Genomic DNA, 23514 nt, shown 5'->3' with positions numbered 1-23514 from the left:
CGTTAAGGCGTGTGCGTGTTTGTCTCTTTCTTCACTAATATGTATGTAATCGGTGGCCATTCGTAGTTTGTTTCCCTTTTTGGGTACTACCCAAAGTAGAAACTTAATGAGAGATTGGGAATGTCTGATGATTTCTTTATCTGAAACTTCCTACGTGTTCTCTAAGGTAAATTGTCTCTGGACTTCCTGTAGTTGATTTGATCTCAGATTCACTATCTTTCCTGAATGCAGCGTAATTTCGTGCTCTGTTGTTTGTGTACATGGTAATCAGTCTTCACGTAGTATAAAAACCACATAGGTTGTAACTATTTTTTCAATTCGTGGTCAATTTGATGGTTCTATAAGGTTTAATTGTAGTATATTCTATAGTTATGATATTATATTAAAAATAGTTACGCATTCAGCCCTTCATTTTTTGTGAATCTTTGCTCGATATTGTATTTTGAGGATTTTTACGCACTTGATTTCAACTATTAACTTAAATGTAGATTACTCGTAATTGCAAATTGGTACCCATAATCGCCTTTGGCATATACAGGAAATGTCATTGCAGATCTGGTTATTTTCTTCGATCCATACGCTTGAATCTATATTCTTCACCGATTTTTTTTCTAATATAGTGTCGTTCTTCCTAGGTGGGTACCATTTTCTTCACCAATATCCTATTATTTATGATTTAGACATTCCTGCCAGAATCGCCAAAATCTTACGAGTTAAATAATAAGTTGGTATTTTATAACTGAGAACTGAAATGCGCACAGCAATTCAGGACGTTTTTATTGCTCGACGGCTAGAAGAGTACTGATTTGCCGGGCCTGGAAACTAGATGTATAGTCCTCGTATGCTAGTGGAACGTATGGTCAAATTATAATAGCGGATATAGGATTCAGGCTGTCGTAACACCTGTCATATTTCAAGTATGTAAAAGTGTAGAAAAGAACACGTGAAAACATTGAGAATTTACAAACGTATTACAAAAAAGGTACGCATAACTATAATTCTTTTAAACTTTATCCATATGGACTAAGAAAGTAATCCACCATATGTACTGCAAGCCTTTTAAAAGTTCAAGAATGTTCTATGCATATCGAATAAACTTCCACGAAGATGAAATAAAAATATACTTAAAAATCGCTGATGTAGAATCCACTAAACAAACTTTAAATTAATAAATGTACGATTAGTAATATTTTACATCAAAAAAATAAAATAAACCAAAGTTTGAAAATTCAAGTTTAGAGCTATCAAATTTAAGGATGCTGAGTTTAGAAACTTGTTTAAATGCATTGCAAATCATGGATTTTGTCCTTTTTTCTTCTTAGAAGATATTTATCCGCAAATATGTATATAACTTTCAAAACTCCAATTTCTGAAGGAAAAAATTTCGTATTTCAGCCTCAAAAAATTTAGAAAAAAAAAAACGATTCAAGTATTTGAAATAGTAATGAGAAAAAAGCCTTGTGAGATAAGCCTCTATCACTTTTTGGCTGTGTCAGTATTTGTAGATTAAGATTAGTATGCGCTTTCATTCTCTTGCTTTCGTTTCTTCGCTGATTCATTCGCCCTTTACGCCCAAAATTGTGTCATCGTAAAAAATAGAAGTAAGAACCTGGATATATAAGAATTTATGTAAATTGTTGTAAATAGTAAGGATAAGATATTGTCAAATATTTCAAGGATGGTAATATTGTAAGGATCGGAGGTTACGTGAACGTTTTATTTCGTATTTAATTTAAATATGATGTTATATTTTTACAGGATTCTGATTTATAACATGGAGAAAGAGGACGATTTTGTTGTTATTGTTAAAGCAAAACCTGTTCGCAAAGTTTTTAAAGCTCCAGCTAGAGTGAGCAAAATACCTTCAGAACTACTTAATGATACGTTCATTAATACAGCTGTTTCTGCGTTACCTTCAAACTATAATTTTGAGATACACAAAACAATATGGAGGATTAAAGAAAATAAAAGTAGTCGGGTGGGATTACAAATGCCTGAAGGATTGTTGATGTTTGCTACAACTATTGCTGATATCATAGAGGAATTTACAGAAGCTGAGACTGTCATTCTAGGAGACGTGACTTATGGTAAATTCATCGCTTTCTTGTTTTGAGCTTATGTTATGAATATTTTGTAAGATTTCCCCAAACTCTCCTTTGAGGTGGTCGAAAAAAAGCCTTAATTGGAAGTGATAACACTATACGATTTTTAAAATTTAGGTCAAATGATTCAGTTTGACCTCTAGAAGAACTCTATTGCATTATTCTAAGTGCTGCCTATAAAATGTTCAATTTAAAATCGTGAGAGAAGTCGATAAGGGATATTTTTTATATGAATTTTTTTTCGTGGCAACATATAAATAAAAAATTATTGGCACTATCATTTAGTACATCTATCAGAGCTACAAGAAAAAAAAACCCACTCAAATTTCATATTTGAATTTTTGCTGTCTAAAGTTCTATAGAATATTATATATAGTCTTTTTGATAATAATAAAATATTTCCATTTGGCATGACATTTTTAGCATACTATTGCTATCGGAACATTTTCATCCGTCGCTAATGTACTCAAAAAAATAATTAAAGTGTACAAATTTTAAATGCTATTTTTTAGAGAACATTAGGTGACACGTATTTTTTTTCGATTTCAGAAAAAAAATATTTCTACGAATTTACGAATTATTGTATTTTAATGCCTATTTAAAGAACACCAATTTTTCTTTAAAGTTGTGTAGTTTTCGACTAAATTCAGATATTCCGATCATCTTTTCGAATTATGGTGAGCTAATTTTCGCCATTTCATCAGGAATACATTGTTGTGGGCCACAGCTTTGTTGGCCGGTAGCAATTTTTGTTCATCAAACAGAATTACCACATTTATCGCTGAAAAAACGAATGATACAAAAACATGTTAACATAAAAGTTTCGACCCCTGGAAATGTCCTACAAAAAATTCCCCTTGCTCTTTTGTGATATATTCTATTTTTTATGAGAAAAATTCAAAAATGATATTATATAATTATATAATATATTATTAATAATATTTATTCAACAACAGCATAAGATACAAGTATAATATATAGATATATACATACATATGGGATAATATGCTGCCATATTTGCTTAGGTTCTAAGACCTGTGCAAAGAAAATGAAATATGAACGTCTAGTTAGATAGCTTTTACAAACACTTATAGACTTATTAAGCTAGGAAGACACAATAAGGTTTCTGAATTTTAGAACTTCAAGTAGAAACATTGCAACACGACAAAGTTCTTTTTTATCTGGAGAGTTTATAAACGCTATCCACAAGGCACCACAGGCTGTAAGGCCGATCGTGGTTCCAACGAACGATATTCGAACATCTCTGTACATCGGGCATTCTACTAGTAAATGAAAAAGAGTCTCTTCCACTCCCAGATTACAAATTGAACAAATGTGGCCCTTGCTGAAACCAAAATTAAGTTCACCCAACGTTAATCTCCCTCTTACGGCACCCATCAGACGCACCTGCTCGAGAACTCTAGAAAACTTAAACATAGTATCATTAGTCAGGTACTCGTGACCCATTGAATGAACACAAAGATAGGGCAGCACCTGTAGGGATGTGAACTGTCCAAACTATGCATGTCCACCCCCCGGAGGTGAGCCTTGAATTTGTTCAAAATGGTCTCTTTGTGTGCCTGTAGATACTGCAAGTCTACACCAAGCCACTTGTGATCTTGTCCACACAACGCTATAAGATTTTTTACCTGTAAAATCCAGTTAAATTTTGGAACAGTAGAACCCGAATTTGCCAGGTTCTGCAGCCGTAACAGACAAATTCTAGGCAGTCTCCCTTCCCCCATTCCAGTAATATAATCTCTATCAAGTGATTGATAGAGATACCCTTTCACCCCGATTCCGAACAAATATCTTCCAGGTCTCCACCGGGTCAGTGAGACCCTCAGGTGTACGGATGAACATCTTATCTGCATCGTAAAGGCTTTTCATTCTCCTAATGAATTTCGTGCTAATGTCCAGCTTCAATATTTTAGACCAAAGAAGGTCGTGATTTACTGAAGGAAAGGCCCTTTTAAAATCAACGAAACACGCGAAGCTTTACGTCCAAGAGTGGAGAGATGAATTTGAATTACATAATTCAGAACAAATATATAGTCCATACAGCCACTGGAAGCCCTGAAACCTGCCTGAAATTCGGGTATGCACTGTAAATATTTTTGCAATAGCATTCACGAGCGCAATATCTCTGTAAGAGCCCGGGTCCTCTTGGATAACATGCACGTGAGGATAGTTGCCCAGGAAGGGGGAACTTCCTCAGTCTCCCAGATCCTTCTGAATAGACACTTAAGATAGTCTAGACCTACTTCGGGTAAAGCTTGGTAAAACTCGGCGGGGAGACCATCGTGTCCAAGGGCTTCCCCTTTTTACATTTGCAGAAGCAGTCTTTATTTCTTTCTTTTGAGATCTGGGCATCCAGAAGGGGATGCGTATTTACACCCTAAGAAAGATCATGGTTCATTTTAAGAGGATACAACGTATTCGCAAAAGCTTGCCATGACTGAATGTCTATATTACTACTCTGTGCAAGTTTAGGCATGAAGAAGTTAACTGCTCTCGAAAACTCAGACGTCCCTATGGCAGATGCAAGAGCGTCTTGAAAGGCTTTCAAATAAAAAATTTTCTTAGAATTCAACAGTGAGCTACAGGCTTTTGTATCTAAATAAAAATGTTGTATGTCATCCAACGCGAAACCGGACCTTTTCCACTGTTTCAGGCTATTTTCAGCTTTTATATTAGCATTGAAACATACCCAGTCGAATCAAGGCTTTTTCCCTATAAAGCGCGAAGAATTAGCAGGAATCATACAAGCAGTTAAAGCCGCGGCCCTAATTTCCGAGATACGAATTTCGTATAAGTCAGCCACCGAAGAGACGAGCGCCGTTTGCAAATTCGGTAGAATCAAAGAATCTAGGAAAACCCCCTTCTGTCTTCCCACCAGGTCAGCCTTGTATTTCTGTTAACTTCCTGCATTACGATAAGTACCGATAATAAAAACCATGGAATGATCTGCACACTTAACAAAAATCCACTTCGAGGAAGTATCTAACAACTCGCAGGTAAACCCTTTCCTACGGGGTAAACGCTATACATTTGAGAAAGAGAGTAAAGTTATATTGAAATTTAACAACGAGAACTCAAGATTAATTTACTGTTTAGGGGAAACGCCTTCATATTTTGCATTCGCTTGACTTGGGGTAAAATAACGAGTGTAGCAGAAATCTACATGGGTAATCGTAAAACTAAGGGTCGGCAAAACATGCTCAAAAAGAGGGGTATATTTCGGGATTCGCACTAGAAAAGTCACGTTTTAAAATGAAAAGTTTATTTGAGAGTTTTTATATCTTTTAGACTCCACCTCATTCTCATAATTACTGATAATTACACGCTCCTTTTTATCTACTTAGCTGTTACTCTTTGAGTTACTATCGACTGCAGAACAATTGGCACGGCTTGCACGGCGTCTGTAGCGTGAATTCTGATATTTAATTGTTTTTGTTGATCTTGGCTATGCAAAGTAAAAATAAACATGTATTTGTACTAGTACTATTTCAATTTACGAATAGACTTCGCTTTCTAATGAACTGTTCCCATAGTTCTTATGGGTTTAAAATACTATTAGTTTGAAATATAAGCTTAGGAAATGTATTGACAAAATCATTTATCCTTTAAAAGCAAAAGTTGGGTTAAGTTCTTGATTCTTTAATCCGAAAAAAATCTAAACGCATTAAAAGAATTGCGGAAATAATTAGAAGAAAAACGAGAAGAAATGAATAAAACCCAGAAGACAGAGAAAAGGAAATGTGATATTTTAGATTTCATTTTAAAAAAGAAAAGAAAATTTTAGTGTGACCGTGATATTCTCCCCTAAATTTAACACTAGAATTTCATCTAAATTTGTCAAAGCAATCCGATCAAATATATCGAGGCGTCCTACCGACAGGATGCCAACGCACGCGACACGACTTGACGGTACTTAACCAAAAATAAAAACAATAAAAAGTTAACCGAGAAGTTAGTGCTAGAAAGTCTTGCTCGCATGATTGAGCAAGATGAGGCTGGAAGTTGGCCAAAACTAAAAGGTGCTCACTCGCTTCATCAAAACATGAAAGTTCTATTTCAGGCGAGCAAAGAATGAATGTTGCCACTTCTCGCGTTTAGATTATAAGCGAGAAGTGGTACCTTCATGCTTTGCTCGCCCGAGATAGCACTTTAATGTTTCAATGGAGCGAGCGAGCATCTTTTCGTTTTGGCCAACTTTTAGCTTCATCTTGGTCAATTCCGCGGGCTAAAACTTTCTAGCGCTAACTTCTTGGTTAGCTTTTTATTGTTTATATTTTTGGGTAAGTATCATCTAGTCGATCGCGTGCGTTGGCATTCTATCGTTAGGACGCCTCGATATGTGTAATTAAATGGAAATTTTGGACTTAAGTGTACCTATGGACATAACAGGCATATTTTTGTGTGAACATTAGTCTCTTTTAGTCACGTTTTAGGTACATTAGTACATTAGTCTGTGGCAGCCCTGGGATTACGCCGGGGGGTGGGGTGTAATGAAATGGAAATCTGAATTTAATTAGTCTTACGAAAACACCCTGTCTCCGTTTAAAATTCTACATTATAATTTTGACTCGCTTTCTTGGCGAAAATTCTCAAAACTCGCTTTCTTAGCGAAAAATCACTGAACATCGTCAAAACGAATTTTGAATAACTAATATTTCTAATGTTGTAAGGGCCAAAAGAACTTAATAGAACGCGGCCACTTGGAAGTTTTGCAAGAAAATCAGAAACAAAAGGAGTCACCGAATGATTCGCCGTACAATTAATTCCGTGACAATAAATCGGCTTCTCGAAGCCAAGGTAGTCCTCTGAATATAATCCTGGTACTGGGTAAGACTTCCAAAGTGATTTCCACGATGAGCACTTTAAATTAGGGAACACTGAAGTATGAAGTCCCGATGAGGTCACGAAACTAAAGAAGAGTGAGCCAGAGCGTCGTTCTGGGATATGGTATCCCATTATCGTTCGGCTGAGCGTGCTACGTATGACCGTGGTATGCATGACCCTAATTGCAGACTGACGACAGGGAGGTAGTACCATGAAACTCGGTGGGACCATAAACAATTTGGCATCCCTTAAATTATTTTTAATTACGTATTCCTTAATCGTTGAGATGTTGGATTGTGGCTTTTCTACTTCTGGAGCACTCCTGGGCATGACCTAACTTGTCAAGCAATTTTATAATTTTATTTAACTTAAAGGTTCTTTTTAAATATACCAAGAATGAAACACTTATTCGTAGGATCACAAGTTACGAGAGATTAGTTGGGTCATAGAATAAGAGTTAATAATAATTTCGAACGATGCCAAAAAAAATTTCGACATACTGTGGCTGGCTGGGGCCGGATGATCACGGACTTCAGACTTTTGGGGCAAAATACATTTTTCTGGTGGTGGTCACGTGGTCCATCATGATGATTGGAATGGGATCCCAGATCCTCTTGATCGATGACCGAGACATAGGTGAAAAAAATCCTCAATTCTTTTGACAGAAGACCAAAAGAGTAGTGAAAAAAGATAGGATCCCAGATCCTATCTACAGAGGACCGAGAACTATGAAGATAAAATTCCCAGATCCATAAAATAGAAGTAAGAAGAGGTGGTAAAAAGAGTAGGAAGAAGTAAAAAACAGAAAACTAATAAATGAAGAGGAAATTCCCAGATCCTTTAAACAGATGACCAAGACGTAGGAGGACAATCCTCGATCCTCTTGACAGAAGACCGAGAGTAATAAATGAAAAAAAAGAATCCCAGATCCTCTCAGAGGACCGAGAATCGAGAAGAAGAGGAAAGTAATAAAAGACATAAGGTACTATTCTAAAAAGATCATACATATCGAATAGCGAAATATCTCGAAATATCTTGCAAAATGTAACGCAAAAATGTGAAGACCCGATTCCTTATTGGTGGAGTTGCTGTTAGGGAAGAAACGTGACGTGTCAAACTCCAGAACAATCCCGAGATTGGTCAACGACTATTATACTATTCTTTCCTATGGAATTCCACCGTAACTTCTTTGTATTTGTCCTTTGGCTGCTTCACGGGCTCCACTTTACTTCATTATTCAAAACTAAAAAGTGTATTTTCCTATTCTATACAGATTTTTTCTCAAAGCGGAAAAGTGTATCCAGTAAGTGGATTTAACATCAAGGATGGAATCGGAGATTCCTTATTGGTGGAGTTTCTGTCAGGGAAGGCACGTGGCGCGTTGAACCGTGATCTTATAAATACATGGTCTAGCCACTTGAGGGCCCCGTTTCGTTGAAGTCACGCAACCGCTTAATTCCACCATTTTGTTAATATGGCCACCCAGTTTGAGTTTGATGCGTACTCTCTGTACGACGAACTATATAGGAAAATCAGTATGTAGGCAGAAATATTCTGAAAATATTAAAAGAACGAATTCCAAAAAGAAGAAGACCCGATGCCTTATTGGTCAGACATATACTTGGCGCTGGATTTGAATCTCTCGCAAGAGCTTTTCAGAACATGCGCGCTCAAGCGCTCGAATTTCAAAGTACATGCATTTCAGTTAACTTAATGCGAAGTCCTTTAAGCATATTGGTCCCAATTTCCCAGAATTTCCAATTTCAAAAGCGTAAACGTGTCTAGCTTAATTACTATAATGAATTAGTTAGTTGTCAATTTATTGTTAGTTTCTCGCAACATAGTTAAAAGGGAAGAAAGGGTTTTTAAAATTTAAAGAAAAATAAAGATTTTGAGTTATCTTGAAATCGATGAGAGATGCGCGAAAACTGACAATATTGTTAGGTTTTACTAAGGGGGGATGATCTCTGGCCACCCCAACCTAAATCAATAAAAAATTTTACACTTAAAAAAATAAAAATTTGTAATTATCTTGAGCACGGCCTAAGAAACGTGAAAACTAAATAAATTTTAAAGTTTTTGAAGACGGGGTTTGTCTGCGAATAAAGCAAAGTAACTAAATGAAAAGATTGTTTAAATACAAACACAAAATGAAGATGAGGGATCATCCTCAGGCACCCCAAGCTAAACAAAAAAACAACCAATTTTCAACATTTAAAAAATCAACATTTTGATTTTTTTCGAAAGCGGTCATGGAAACATGAAAACTAAGTAGTTTTTAAGGGGCTTGAAGATAGGTTTTATTTTTGAACAACTTGAAATAACCCAATGAAAATATTTATGAAATACCCCCCTAAAAAAGTGAAAAATTTGTATTATCTTGAAAACGCTGAAAGATAAGCGAAAACTGACAATATTTTCAGGATTTCCTAGAGGGGAATCGCCTTCGACAAAAATGTTAAGGTTTTTACAAAGGGGTATGGTTTTCGACCTGCATAAACTAACCCAATAAACAAATTTTGTTTTAAATTAAAAAAAATTTTAGTTATCATGAAAAGGGTGAGAGAGACGCGAAAACTGGCAACATTTTTAGAGGTTTTATATAAGGAGGTGGTCATCAGCCACCTCAAAGTAAACCAGTAAATAAATGTTTAACATTCGACAAAAATAAAAAATTTTGAATTACCTCTAAAAGGGTCACAGGTACGTGAAATTAAAAAATATTTTCAGGTTTTTGATGAAGGGAATCGCTGTATCAAATTAAAAAACTGAAGTACGATTTATTTCGAAAACGTTTATAGAATCGTGATCACTAATTACATTCTAAGGATTTTGCAGTGGGGTATTCTCAAACAACTGTAACTAAATTAATAAATAAAAAAAATTTATTAAAAACAATAGCATTTTTTTAATTATATCGCGAACGATTAGAGATACATGAAGAACAAACGAATGTTAAGGAGCTTGCAGAGCAGGACTGTTTTGGACGAAGTCAAAATAACCCAATATAATTATTAAAAATTGAATAAATAATATAATTTTGATTTATCTTCAAAACGGTGTATGATGCTCGAGAACTGAAAAATTGTCGCTGTTTGATAAAGATCCTCGACCACCCACAACTAACAGAGTAAAGTAGCGATACGTGAAAGGGACAACATTTTCAGGATATTCATTTCCGGGATGGTCAGCGGGCACCCCGAATTAGTATAACAGAAAGAGTTTCGAAATAAAAATTTGGAGTTATCTTGAAAACGGCGAGATACGCGAAAACTGAAAAAATATTCAGGGTTTTATACAAAGGGTGGTTCTCAACCACTACAAATTAACCCAATAAAAAGATTTTCAAAAGGAGAAAATAAAAATTGCGAATTATCTCGAAAACCACGGGACATACAAAACAACATTGAAAATTAATACTAAACAAAAATTCGTATTAATATTGAAGAGACTTAACACATATTTAGATTTCCGGAAAACACTGGAGTATACACGAAAAACGATCCATTTAGAGATTTCCTAGAAATGGATAGATTCATTCGGATTGGAAATAATTGAATGACGAGCCTGGATTTATTCGGATTGAAGTTAATCTTACTGGTTTGGTACTGACTAGGAGCTCGCTGCGAGCGAAGGGGTCAGCCGTCTGCGAGCACCGCTGCAGCGTGAATTGTACCCAATCGATTTATCTAAGGTCGCGGCTGGCGCGCGAAAATTCATTTGAACTAAAATTATTAGTTGGTAAATGAGGATTGAACCATAGTAAAAATAGCGGGATTTTGCAGTCTGCATTTATTTCAGGTTAGTTGGGAGCTGTTGTTCAGAGAAGCGTAACAGAATATAATTTCAGAGAAATTTAATTTTATAACAGTCCTGGGGGCTGTTACCTCCAGAACAACAATTGACAACCTATCTTTCCTAGACATATTTACGTACTAAATGATTGCTCTTTCGATTTTACCACCTTTTACCCGTTAATCTTTTTTACCTAAAGGAGAAAAGTATACTGGTAGCAAAATTGACAAATTCGTTAAATTAACTTACATACTAGAGGTTTACCGATGCGATTACACTATTATTTACTCGTGAATCCTTTCTACCTAAAGGAGAAGCGTATAATGGTAGTAAAATTGCAAAAGTATTTACATTAACTTATATTCTGGCGATTTACTTATGCGATTTATAATCATTTATTCGTGAATCCTTTTTACCTAGAGGAGAAACGTACAATTGTAGCAAAATTGTAAAATTGCAAAAGTATTTACATTTACTTACAAACTAGAGATTTACTGATGCGTTTTTGCTATTATTGACTCGTTAATCATTTTTACCTAACGGAGAAACGTACAATGGTAGCCAAGTTGCAAACGTATTTACATTAACTTACAATCTAGAAATTTACTGAGGCGATTTTGCTATCATTTACTCGTTAATCCTTTTACCTAAAGGAGAAACGTATGCTGGTAGCGAACTTGTAAAAGTATTTACATTAACTTACAAAATAGAGATTTATAAGATGCGATTTTTCTATTATTTACTCGTCAATCCTTTTTACCCAAAGGAGAAACGTATAATGGTAGCAAAATTGCAAAAGTATTTACATCAACTTACATACTATAGGTTTACCGATCCGATTTTTACTATTATTTGATCGTTAATCCTTTTTGCCTAAAGGAGAAACGTATACTGGTAGTAAAATTGCAAAAGTATTTTCCTTGACTTACCTACTATTTAGTTACCATAACCCTTATATCTATCTTACTCTTTATAGTTCTTCTTATCGGTCCGTGTTCGAAACTGGTAACGAGCGTTGTCCATTCTTCTACTCTCCAGGACCGTTTCCTGTGTAGGGAACGTGCTGTTCTTACTAGGTCAGGTTCGCTTGCGACGTGGGGGCTGTTGTACGTGCGTCAAGAGATGCTTTCCATTGTTTCGGACCCTCTACTGGGACAGCTGGTTAAGCAAGCTCAATCTTACCGGAGGGTTTTAGCTTTTGTCCTTTAAGTGTTTCGCGGAAAGTGGGATTTCCAGCCTGGGTGTAATCGACGATCGCAGAATTGGTTGGTGTCTCCTTCTTGTCTCGATTAGCCGAGAGCGGGGGTTAATGATACGTATGAGGATATACCGGACGAAGATCCTTCTTGTGTACGTTCACCAAGCTGCCATCTTGGTCGATGCGGTAAATCTCATTACTGAGAATGTCCTTTATTGGATAAGGACCTTTCCAGCGTATCGCTAGTCCTGCGTTAAACTTCTCCTTGTCCGAAAGGTGATGTGCACGTGTTTTTACCATATCACCAATTTGGTATCGCGGACCCCTCTCAGGAGGAACGGGGTAGCGCTACAGATAGCGGGCGTGGTTAATTCGAACATCTTCCAGGCGAGCGAGTCGCTCGGAAGAAGATATCTAGGTATTACCAATAAACCATTCTCCTGGACGTTTAGTGATGCTCAAAAGAGGATCTGGCTGGGCGTTTTCCCGGTAGCAGCGTTGCATCGGCTATGCAGATTAAATAAAATCTCAGGTGTTCTCGCGTCCTATTCTTCTTGGGTGAGATCCACCAAACGCAGTCTCATACCCGTCTTAAGGGCTTGATTTTGCCTCTCCGTTGGGTTGGCCTGGGGGTGATAAACTGGCGTAGTCCAGGCTTCACAACCCCAGTTCTCACAGGCTGTCTTCCATTTTTGACTGACAAATTGAGGCCTGTCGTCAGAGAGTACAGCTCGCGGGTATCCAAAGCGCTGAAAGACCTCGGAGTCGAGGATCCTGATCAGATGTTGAGCTTTTGAATTCCCCATTGGGAAGGCCTCCACCCAACGGGTATGTAGATCAGTTACAACGCAGAGGAATTTCTTGCCCCGAGAGGAGCGTGGATATGGCCCCAACAAATCCACAGTTACTTTGTCCCACGGAGCCCGTGGTTGGTGGGGTCTTTGTGGGGGTAGTTGAGTGGTCCTAAACGACTTACAAGAACTGCAGAGATGGCAGGCCTTTACATACTTCTGTATCTGCTTGTGCATTCCCTCCCAATAGAAAAGCACTTGTATGACCCGTAAAGTTTCTTCTGTTCCAGGATGACAAGTAAGGTCAGCATCGTGTTACTCATATAAAACTCATTGCTGTGATTCGCCTGGAACACAGAGTAACCACTGATTCCCGGACAATCGATGAAACCCAGAATTGGGCAGTTTTAACGCTAGTGGAGAGACTTTTATTTGGCTTAAGAATCGGGAGATCTGAAGGGCAAATTTGTTCATTTTCGTCAATGTCCATTTGGGGTTTCACAGTAGGATGAACTGAGAGTGAACGTGAAAATTCGCTCCCCCTAATGGTACATGGATGAATGGCGAAATGGAACTTGTGCAAAAAACTATACCATGTTCCAAATTTAGTCTTGGATTCCTTAGATTTCTCTAGCCAATTTAGGACCATCTAGAAAAGAGCGAAAATGCTTAATGGACCATACCAAAGCATGACCCTCTTTCTTCATGATTGGGTACCTGGCTTTCGTGTTACCGAATTTCGCACTTACGTAACTCAACACCTGATTCGTTTCTTTCGAGGTTGACTGATATAAGATAGCCCCTATCCCAGCGAGGCTGAAATCTGTTCGAAGCCATGGGGTCCAGTCCGAGTTTGGCCTGGTTAGCCGTAGATCCTTTTCGAATAGGGCTTTGATTTGTTCGAAAGCTTTCTCGGCTTCCTGAGTCCATCGCCAGCGGGTGGTCTTTTTCAGCAGGTCAGTGAGGAGAGCGGATACCTCTGAGAAGTTTGGTACGTATTCCCGAATCCAATTACAGACTCCCAAGAATTGCTGAAGCCCCTGCGTCCTTGAGGAGGGACCGCTTGTAATAATACCTGTACATGTTCTGATTGCGGTTCATTATATTCTGAGGAGATTAGATGACCCAAATACCGAAGTTCCGTCTGACCAAAGATGCACTTTCTCAAAGAACACGTGAGTTTATGTAACTCCAACCTCTCGAGGACCCGGTTGAAGTGCAGAAGGTGATCTTGCCAATTTTTCGAATAGACGATAATGTCACTTATTCATATAACCCTGAAGGATGGTCTGGCTCATCAAACTTCGGAAGATAATGGGCTCCTTCTTTAAACCAAACGGCATTACCTTAAATTGACAGAGGTCTCCATGTGGTACGGCAACTGCCGTATATTACTCTGAGTCAGGATGTAGGGGCATTTGCTAATATCCTGTACGTAAATCCAGTGTTGAGAAAACAATGGAATTCCTCAATTCTTTAATCTAGTCCTGAATTTGGGGTAGCGTATGGGTAGCATCGTCCGAAATCGAATTAAGTTTACGAAAATCGATGCAAAATCTTTGCTTCCCATCTTTTTTCTTGGACAGAACAATGGGTGAGCTATACGGTGATTGACAAGATTCAAAGACTACTTCTGCAAGCATTTCCTGGACTTGTTCTAAAATCACCACTCTTTTATCCTCAGAACAAAGATATGGTCGCAAACGAAAAGGCTTGTGACTTGTTATCCGTATTTCATGTTGAGCCGACTGAGTTTGGGTTAACTTTCCTTGAGGATCAAGGGTATTTTAAAATTCGTAGTTAAATAGAGGGTGTATCTGGTATCCCTACCAACATAGAGTCTTCTCTCCGGAATATAGATACAAACTTTCTGTTCATAGATCCAGGATAATTCCAGGATTAACGGTTCGCGGAGTTCACTGCTGTTAAGACACGGCAACTTGATCTGGTGAACCCCAAAGCTGATTGAAAGGGTTACATTACCTTGGGACATCATAATTGCTCCGGGTGTGGCTAGATCTACTTCCTGGATGTAGGTTGTTATTGATATTTTTAGGTCTTCACTTAGGTTTTTCGGATGAATTAAGTTTTCAGTACACCGAACAAAATATGCAACTATATTAGTTCAATAATACCTTGGACTAATGAGCTTCGCATAAATTAGAACTCTGTAGGTAAAAAAGTCTAACTGAATCTCTCCATTTAATTTGTAATTTTATCGGTTTAAGTATAGAATCGACGCTATATTAATACGGAACTACATCGATTAAGTAAGTATTGGCATGGAGCAGTTCTTCATGTAGAACTCTCAAAAATCATAAGTTGAATATCAGCTGTTCTAAAGTATCGAGCACACACTGTTCAAGTTTTGTATCAGGTATGTAACAAAATTTGAATTACAGCGTTTCGGTAAGATAGAACTTTTACGATTCAAAATACTCGACGTGCTTCGTTCAAACAACGATCAGCTGCGATTCTAATCAAGTGAAAACGGCGCAGTTCCACGTATAAAATGCTCACATTGAAGTATCAAACGGCACTAATTCGGGCAAAGCAAAACCCGACCCGTTCAATGTTTTCATACGCGAAATCTCGGCGCTTGAACAGCAGTGCGTCGATATAGATATTCTCGCTATGCTTCGCTCCGTTCGACTCTGTTGGTTCGAATGACGACGAACAGCGAGAATCGAACAAATCTGTAACGTAGGAGCTTCGCGTGAGCAGTGCGCTGCGTTGAGGCGCCGGACAATTTGTGTTGGGAAAAATTAAACAATAATTATTTAAATATCAAATCTCGCGTGCTAGAAAATTTAAACGGTGCACGTAAATGATTAAAGTAACAAACATCGTCCATACAATAAAGTGCGAGAGTTAAGGATGATGAACGGTCAGAGTTACGATATTATTGTGATAAGATAGTTGCAGATATAGAACACTATCGGAACAATCAAGGAACGCCAGCTGATCAAATGAAGTAATATTCAGATTGTTCGCAATGCAAAATGCAAGCCGATTATTAATCTAACTTCGTATGTCCTGCAACTACGCAAGTTATCGCGTAACAGTGTCAGTACGTGATCAGTTACAAACATAGATTACAATAATGTACAAATACGTGCGTCCGAATTTTTGAAAGTAAAATTCATTAATTTTTAAAAATACCAATTTTGAGCTAGCACATTTGGTCCGCTGGAGTCATTTTTATAGCAAAATGTTACTGCATGGGAAACATCCATGTAATTGTATCGACTCGTAAAAACGTGTTATCATGATCCCGGTGTCCATATAACCCGATCACGCTTGGATCAAAGTCAAATGAAGGTCAAACACCTTAATTCGATTAATGCAATTTTTTGACTCCGGATTCTGAAAGAGCGGAAAATTTTACGTTCGAATACGTCTTGATCTGTTTGTCGAACCGACCTCTGAAGGTCGTTTGGAGGTCATCTAGAGGTCAAATCCTTCTTTTAATCTCTCGGCTGATGTCTTAGCTAGGAACGGGTCTCGAACCACTGGACCTTTACGTTTTTGGGGTCGCTGATCACGATCCCGGTGTCCATATGACCCCATCACGTCTAGATCAAGGTCAAATGAAGGTCAAACTCCGTTATTCGTACGATATAATTTTTATGACACCCCTTATTCTGTTTGTGTGTGTCTATTCGTGTATGTGGGTACCGTGTGTAGACTCGTGTGTATCTGGGCGTTTATGTAGGTGCTATGTGTCATTGTGTGCCTATCTATATCTATGTGTGTGTGTATGTGTTGTATGTGCCTGCAAGTAGATCTGTGTTAACTTACATGGGCTAGTTTGTGTGTGTGTGTGTGTCTATTTCCGCATATGGGTACAATCTGAGTGTGTGGATCCGTGTATAGCTATGTGTAATTCCGCTCATTTCTCAACGGTTTTTGGCGCTATGGAAAAAATTGCGGGTGTTGAAGCAATTCTAATTCAAAATTTGAGTTCAGATGTTATATAACGAGATTATTTAGGTTGGAAGAATGGATTATTTTAATGGGATCGCATAGTAGATTTGTACACACAATGCAAATAGAAAATTTATGTATGACATGTTCTTTTGTTCGTAAAAGATCTACAGAGGGATTTTCTTTTGTGTACATTTGATGTGTCTCTTTTCACATACCAACAGTACTCTGACATCATGTTCACATCACAAACACCTTGATATCTTCTCTCAAAGTCTTTCAAGTCCTGGTGAAATCTCTCACCCTGCTCCTCACTGAAGTCCCTCAAATTTTCAGGGAAGTAATCAATACGGGAATGGAGGAAATGGATCTTCAAATTCATTAAACATCTTTCGGTTCCCTTATTTGGGAGCCATCGAAAACACCTTCATTGATCTTCATTTAAGAAATGCTGGGAAATTTCTCAAATATATACATGAAAGCAACGCTCTCCGATACTCTCATTGCTTTTATAAGCTATTTAAATAAGCTGAGTTTGATATGTAATGTTGGAAGGATGACTTTATGACTAGGAATGAGACTCTCTTGTAGTATGTTCATATATCCTGGAGTTAATTCTTGCCTGAGTGGCCAATTCTTTTTCACATAATGTTGTTCTCGGGCACGACTATCCCACTCACAAATAAAACATTGATACTTTGTGTTTCCTCTTTGTTGACCTCATAAAATACTGGTTATTTTCAAATCTTCAACTAGTTACCACTTGTGACTATCATACTTCAATTTTTCGAGTAGAAAATGGAGATTATTGTATTGCTCTTTCAAGATCACTGAATGAACAAACGGTATAGGGGCATATATGTTTCCATTGTGAAGTAAGACAGCTTTCAAACTCCTCACTGATGAATCAATAAATAGTCGCCAGTTACTAGCTACATATTGAACACTTTTGTACTCATTTATCAGTAATTCAACATAATTGCAATAAACCAAACCCTTTGCTTCAGAGAAGAATTTCCGGAATGGACGATGTCGATCACGATAAAAACTCACTCGAGTACCTGGCGCAAAAAAATTCTTCTCTTTTAATCTAGAAGATACGAGTTCGGTAATTTCTTTCAAAAGTCCTGCGTCTCGAACTACTATAAGTCACTTGGCTCGTCTTGAGTAAAACCATAAGAATTTTCAGGCTGACCATCTTCTGGTTTTTGCGTTTTATTTAGCTCGTGATTTTGCTGATCTTCGAATTCTTCAAATGACATTCTTCTATCTGTATCATTAGTTTCTGTTTCAAAAGAGACTTCGTCAGTAAATATCTGATGTTCACTTTCAACCTATTCAATGCTGACTAAAACAGCATGAGTCACAAATTGAACGGATGCATATAATATTATAGAATTATTCGTTCTATTGTACCCAGATGCATTGGTCAAGCAGAAATAGCAATCAGTTTCATGATCTTTTGGCTTTCGCCAGATCGTAGGAGAAACAAATATCCGTTTCTTCTTTTCCGTGATTCGCAGGGAGCAAGTGACGCATAATATTTTTGGATTCGAAAAATTGTCCATTCTACTGGTATCTATATTGAAACATTTTTTGTAATGTGCTTTCAATATATCCGTAAATCGCCTCCCCTGATTCGTGATGACATACTTCCAACAAACCACGCAAAAGTTGTTTAATCGATGATAACGTGGGGTTGTTGATGAACTTGTAGCATTACTCTAAAAGGGCCAAGTTTTCCACCAAATTAGAGCTGCGGTCGCATGATGACGACGATTGCTGGCCCGCTTACTCACCCTGACCAATCACCGATACTGGGCTTCCGAGTCCCTGTATCGTACGGCTACTTTTTCTTGTGCTTGCAATGACGGCTTGAACGCCTTCACCCTGGGACTTCGCCGGTGACCCTTCGCCCACCGTCACCACGTGGATGTGCCCTGGGAACAGGCACAAAAAATGTCGATTCACGATATCCCTTCTTATAGCAAATTATGTAAGTAATAAATTTTGGCCTCGGTTTGACCTGAAGAATGACCCTGTTGGTCAAATCTAATGTCATCCCTTAAGGTGAAGATGCTCAACAGTTGAATGTGATTTCGTAAAATGATAGGCCCATGGTCTGAAATTTAAAGTCAGTGAAATGTAAACACTGAAGCTTGAAATTAAACATTAACTCATTCAATTTCTCATTTTAGATTCTGAACCTATCATTTCACGGAATCACATCCTCCGGGATTGTGATCAGCGACCCCAAAAACGTAAAGGTCTACTGGTCGAGATCTGTTCCTAGCTAAGAAATCAGCCGAGAGATTAAAAGAAGGATCTTACCTCTAGATGACCTCCAAACGACCTTCAGAGGTCGGTTCGACAAACAGGTCAAGACGTATTCGGACGTAAAATTTTACGCTCTTTAATAATCCGTGGTCAAAAAAATGGCATTAATCGAATTAAGATGTTTGACCTTCATTTGACCTTGATCTAGGCGTGATTGTGTCATGTGGACCCCGGGATTGTGATCAGCGACCCCAAAAACAGAAATGTCAACTAGGCTGAAAGATGCTCCACCTCAATTTCATCTTGTGGCCCTGTGTTATTATCAGAAACAAATCAATTTCATTAATTTTTACTAAAAGTTGTTTTTTTGAAAAAAATCGACTTTTTGTAAACATTATTTTTTTTGTAACATTATTGAATACAAATGGTGATTTGACGACCCGTGTCCGCAGGGTCATGCACCAGGTAATTGAACACGTATTCTACAAGAACTTTTTGAAAATTCTAGTTTTTCCAACACCCAAAAAAACTCTTAATAGTAAGCTAACGACCCGCGTGCGCCTGATCGTGCACCCGATCCTTTCAAACGTCATCTATGAGAACTTTAAAAGAATTTAAATTTAGTCAATAACCAAAACAATTACAAATGGTATGTCGACGACCCGGGCGCGCCTCATCGTGCACCAGGTCTTTTCAAACGTCATCTACGATAATTTTTTTGAAATTTATATTTTGTCCATAACTAAAACAACTGCAAATAGTGAGACGACACGGGTGCGCAGGATCGTGCACCAGGTAATTTAGAAGGTCATCTAAGAGAACTTTTTTGAAATTTAAATTTTGTCCATTACCAAAAAAATTACAAATGGTGAGTCCAAGACCTGGGTGCGCAATATCGTGCACCAGGTAGTTTAAGACGTATTCTAAAAAAACTTTTTAAAAATTCAAACTTTCCAGCATCAAAAATAGCTACTTATGCTGAAATGACGACCGAGTTGCGCCGGATGCAAGATCCGGCGCACCTGAATCCTCGACTCACCGTTTGTAATTGTTTTGGTTATGAACAAAATTTAAATTTCAAAATATTTCTCGTAGATAACCTTCTAAATGACCTGATGCGCGATTTGGCGCACCCGGGTCGTCGACTCACCATTTGTAACTAATAATGTTACCACAAAAAATAATGTTTACAAAAACTCGATTAAAAATAAACTTTTATTAAAAATTAATGAAATTGATTTTTTTGTAATAATAATTTTGGTTTAAGCAACGTTTATAACACGTTTTTACGATGAGGCGATACAAATAATTGGAGATTTACCATGTAGTAACATTTGTCTATAAAAATGACTCCAGCGGATCAAATGTGCAAGCTTAAAATTGTTATTTTTTAAAATTATTGAATCTTGCTTTCAAAAATTTAGACGCACGTATTTCTGTATTTTAAGCAAAATGAATTTTATAACAATATAACAATTAAAACCATATAAATCTTACTTCACTCGATCAGCTGGCGTTCCTTGATTGATCCGATAGTGTTCTATATCTGCAACTATCTCAATACAGCATTATCGTAACTTTGAGCGTTCATCATCCTTAACTCTCGCAATTTATTGTCGAACGGAGCGAAGCACAGCTAGTGTATATATATCGACGCATTGCTGTTTAGACGCCGAGATTCCGCGTGTGAAACATTGAACGGGTCGGGTTTCGCTTTGCCTGAATTAGCGCCGTTTGATACTTCAATGTGATTAGTGCAACTGATATTCAACTTATGAATGTTGCGAGTTCTACATGAAGAAGTTTTCGAAATCCATGCCAGGAAGAGGGAGATCCCGTCAGGGCTTATTTGCGGTCCCTGATTTGCCCCTAGATAATAGGTCGGGTAGGCTACCGGATAAGTAGGTGGATGGGCTCCATTATATACAGCAGATGAGGTTCCAAGAGGCGCAGGTGAATAGGCTGCTGTGGGAACAGCCTGGTAGATATCTTGATAAGCCGTCGTATAGGTAGTTGGGTAGGCTCCCTGATAAGATGCCTGGTAGTTTGTTGGAGGAGCAGGTGGATACGTTTCTTGAATAGTGGCTGGATGGTTACCCGGATAAACAGGTGATACAGTTCCGAAATGTCTTTCTCCACCTATACCTACGGTTTCTGTTGGTGCATGTCTGGGCCATCCCGCTGGATAAGCTCCGACCGACGACACTGAAACGGAAGCTGAAGGTGTAATCGCGGGAAAAAGGCTATCTGTCAGATTTGTTTGTAGCCAAGCCGGCATAAACCCGGTGAATGCTTCTGAGGTTTACGAAACCATGGTATTCCCGGGAAGTCTGGAGAAGTCAACAGTTGTGGTAATCAAAGACGACACTAGTACACTATGAACTATTGGACTCATGGAGGTGATTGTCGTGGTATGAGTTCCAATCGGAGATAGTGTCATCATGAGAGCAGTAGTTGTAGTATTCAAAAGGTTGTTTGAGGATATAATGGGCACAGTCCTGGTAGGAAGCCCTAGGGTTGTACCGCTAGACGTACTCGCCCTAGGGAAAATGAGTAGGAACTTGGCCTCTTCCCCTGGGGATCCGCATGTCGATATAGGGGTGCCACCTGCTAAAAGTGTCCCTTGCTGATCCATGGTAACGACTGAACGGACCTGTTCTTCGGGTGGAAGATGTAGTAAAAAGAGCAAGAAGAAGTAAAGAAAAGAACGGCTAATAAATAAAGGGGAAATTCCCAGATCCTCTAGACAGAGGGCTGCGAGAAAGGAGAATAGCGAATTTGCAGATGTTTGAAGAGCAGAAGGAGATAAAATTTTAAGTTTCTTTTGGGGGGAGCACTTACCGTTGCAGGATACTATTGCTGGAAAGATTTATCCTAATCGAGGTTAGGATTGCGCAAAACTATTAAGTCGGGGTTTTAGAAGCATCAGTCGTAGTTTATTATTTGGGCTTCACCCACCAACAATTCATGTCCTCGACGCACAACAGGAAATTCGGTAAGTGTTCGCTAGTCGGAACGTCACCTTTGCCGGGTGGTGAGTGGTTTGGTACTGACTAGGAGCTCGCCGCGAGTGCAGGGGTCAGCCGTCTGCGAGCAACGCTGAGGCGTGAAATGCACTTAATCGATTTATCGATGCATCGATCCATCGAAGGTCGCGGCTGGCGCGCGAAAATTCAATTAAACTAAACTTATTAGCTGGTAAGTGGGTATTTAGCAATAGTTAAAATAGCGGGCTTTTGCAGTCTGCATTTTTTTAGGTCGAAGAAAGGATTGATTTGTTTCATCAAATCACTTTACAATATTTGGGAGCTGTTGTTTGGAGATACGTAACGGAATATAATTTCACAGAAATTTAATTGTGTAACAAACTTACAGAAAAATCCCCTGAAAATTTCAGGATTATATTTGGAGTCTAGCACACTTTGAGCATGTTATGCGAGTCTGAGCTACAGAAGTCCCATCCTGACGGATGAAATTGACGAGCGAAGACTTATAGTTGAGAGACAAAAATGGATTCCACACCATGTGGATGAGTCTTGTAGATGTTCCTGAAGCTCTTCTGGGAAAATTCAGGAACTCGGAAGCATTCCAGTATTGAAACTCCTTATCGAGGTTTGACCGTATTTAATGTTGTCAACCTTTGATGCAAAAGGCGCAAGAATTCAATTGCTCCTGTCGCACTATGAGTAGAATGGCGAGCTGACTATATAAGGAAGGCATACTATTGGTTTCATTCGAGCAAATCCATTGCGGATTCCGGAAATTCTGTTTTCCTGAAAATATAATTTTCGAATTTTTCTCGTAAACAGTTCAAGATATAACAAAACATTTCTATTTGCTAAAGGACTTTACTAGACATGCAAAATTTTCTGCTAACATTCGTTTGTATATTTGGTTACATAAATTCGTTATAAAATAAAAGTACGAAAGTTAGGTACATAGTTTGTAGGATTGGGTATCACGCTAAAAGCATAAGTAGTGATCGGCTTTTAAATCAGTTTTTTATCCCCATAGAATAATCTTAAATTGTCACTTTGAATAATGTCTCGTTATTTCAGCTTTCTTACCGCACAAGATCTTAAGTACTGCGCACTGCATCAGCCCTGTGCATCTCAATACGATACGACGATCCGTTAGGATGGGTTCCACCATGTCTGATGAAATCCATGGTTATCTAATCTTGATTATTTATTAATCAAACACTTAATCACGATTAACTTGCGAAATCATTCACCATGAATTTGTAAGCTATGGTTAGCAAACCGTATACCCTGTTCGCAAGAAAGTCTAGGTTTTGCGTATTTCTGTTGTAACGGTGATTCTGATTGGATGAATCACGAAACTTGTGTTCGCGCGCTATATCTGGCGCTAAACCAAATAAACAGGCTTAAATGATAATATTTGTTGTCGCCAGGTAATAAAATTAAATAGAAGCTGTTACTGAATGTTGGTATATTGGTCTAAAATTTATTTAGGGACACATCAACATTTCGCCCTACGACGAAGGGCCTCTTCAGTCATATAATTATGTAGAGCCATATTTCATTCATGAATCAAGTCATTAAATGATTTTGGAGCC

General features: G+C 38.1%; 1 protein-coding gene across 7 annotated transcripts in view; it reads left to right on the top strand.

The window, feature by feature from the left end:
- Window positions 1–23514, top strand: part of LOC117170592 (2-(3-amino-3-carboxypropyl)histidine synthase subunit 1) — a 194989-nt gene that overhangs the window by 30128 nt on the left and 141347 nt on the right. For 6 of the 7 annotated variants that reach the window (XM_033357456.1, XM_033357455.1, XM_033357458.1 and 3 more), the window contains one exon: window positions 1759–2087. In XM_033357456.1, coding sequence (XP_033213347.1) covers window positions 1759–2087 — 329 coding nt within the window. Of the gene's footprint in view, window positions 1–864; window positions 983–1758; window positions 2088–23514 lie in introns of those variants that run through there. The other variant, XM_033357460.1, reaches the window with a different exon arrangement.

Source organism: Belonocnema kinseyi, chromosome 4 (genome assembly GCF_010883055.1).
Source record: "Belonocnema kinseyi isolate 2016_QV_RU_SX_M_011 chromosome 4, B_treatae_v1, whole genome shotgun sequence".
NCBI classification, from domain to species: domain Eukaryota; kingdom Metazoa; phylum Arthropoda; class Insecta; order Hymenoptera; family Cynipidae; genus Belonocnema; species Belonocnema kinseyi.
This window is presented reverse-complemented; position numbering and strand designations above follow the sequence as displayed.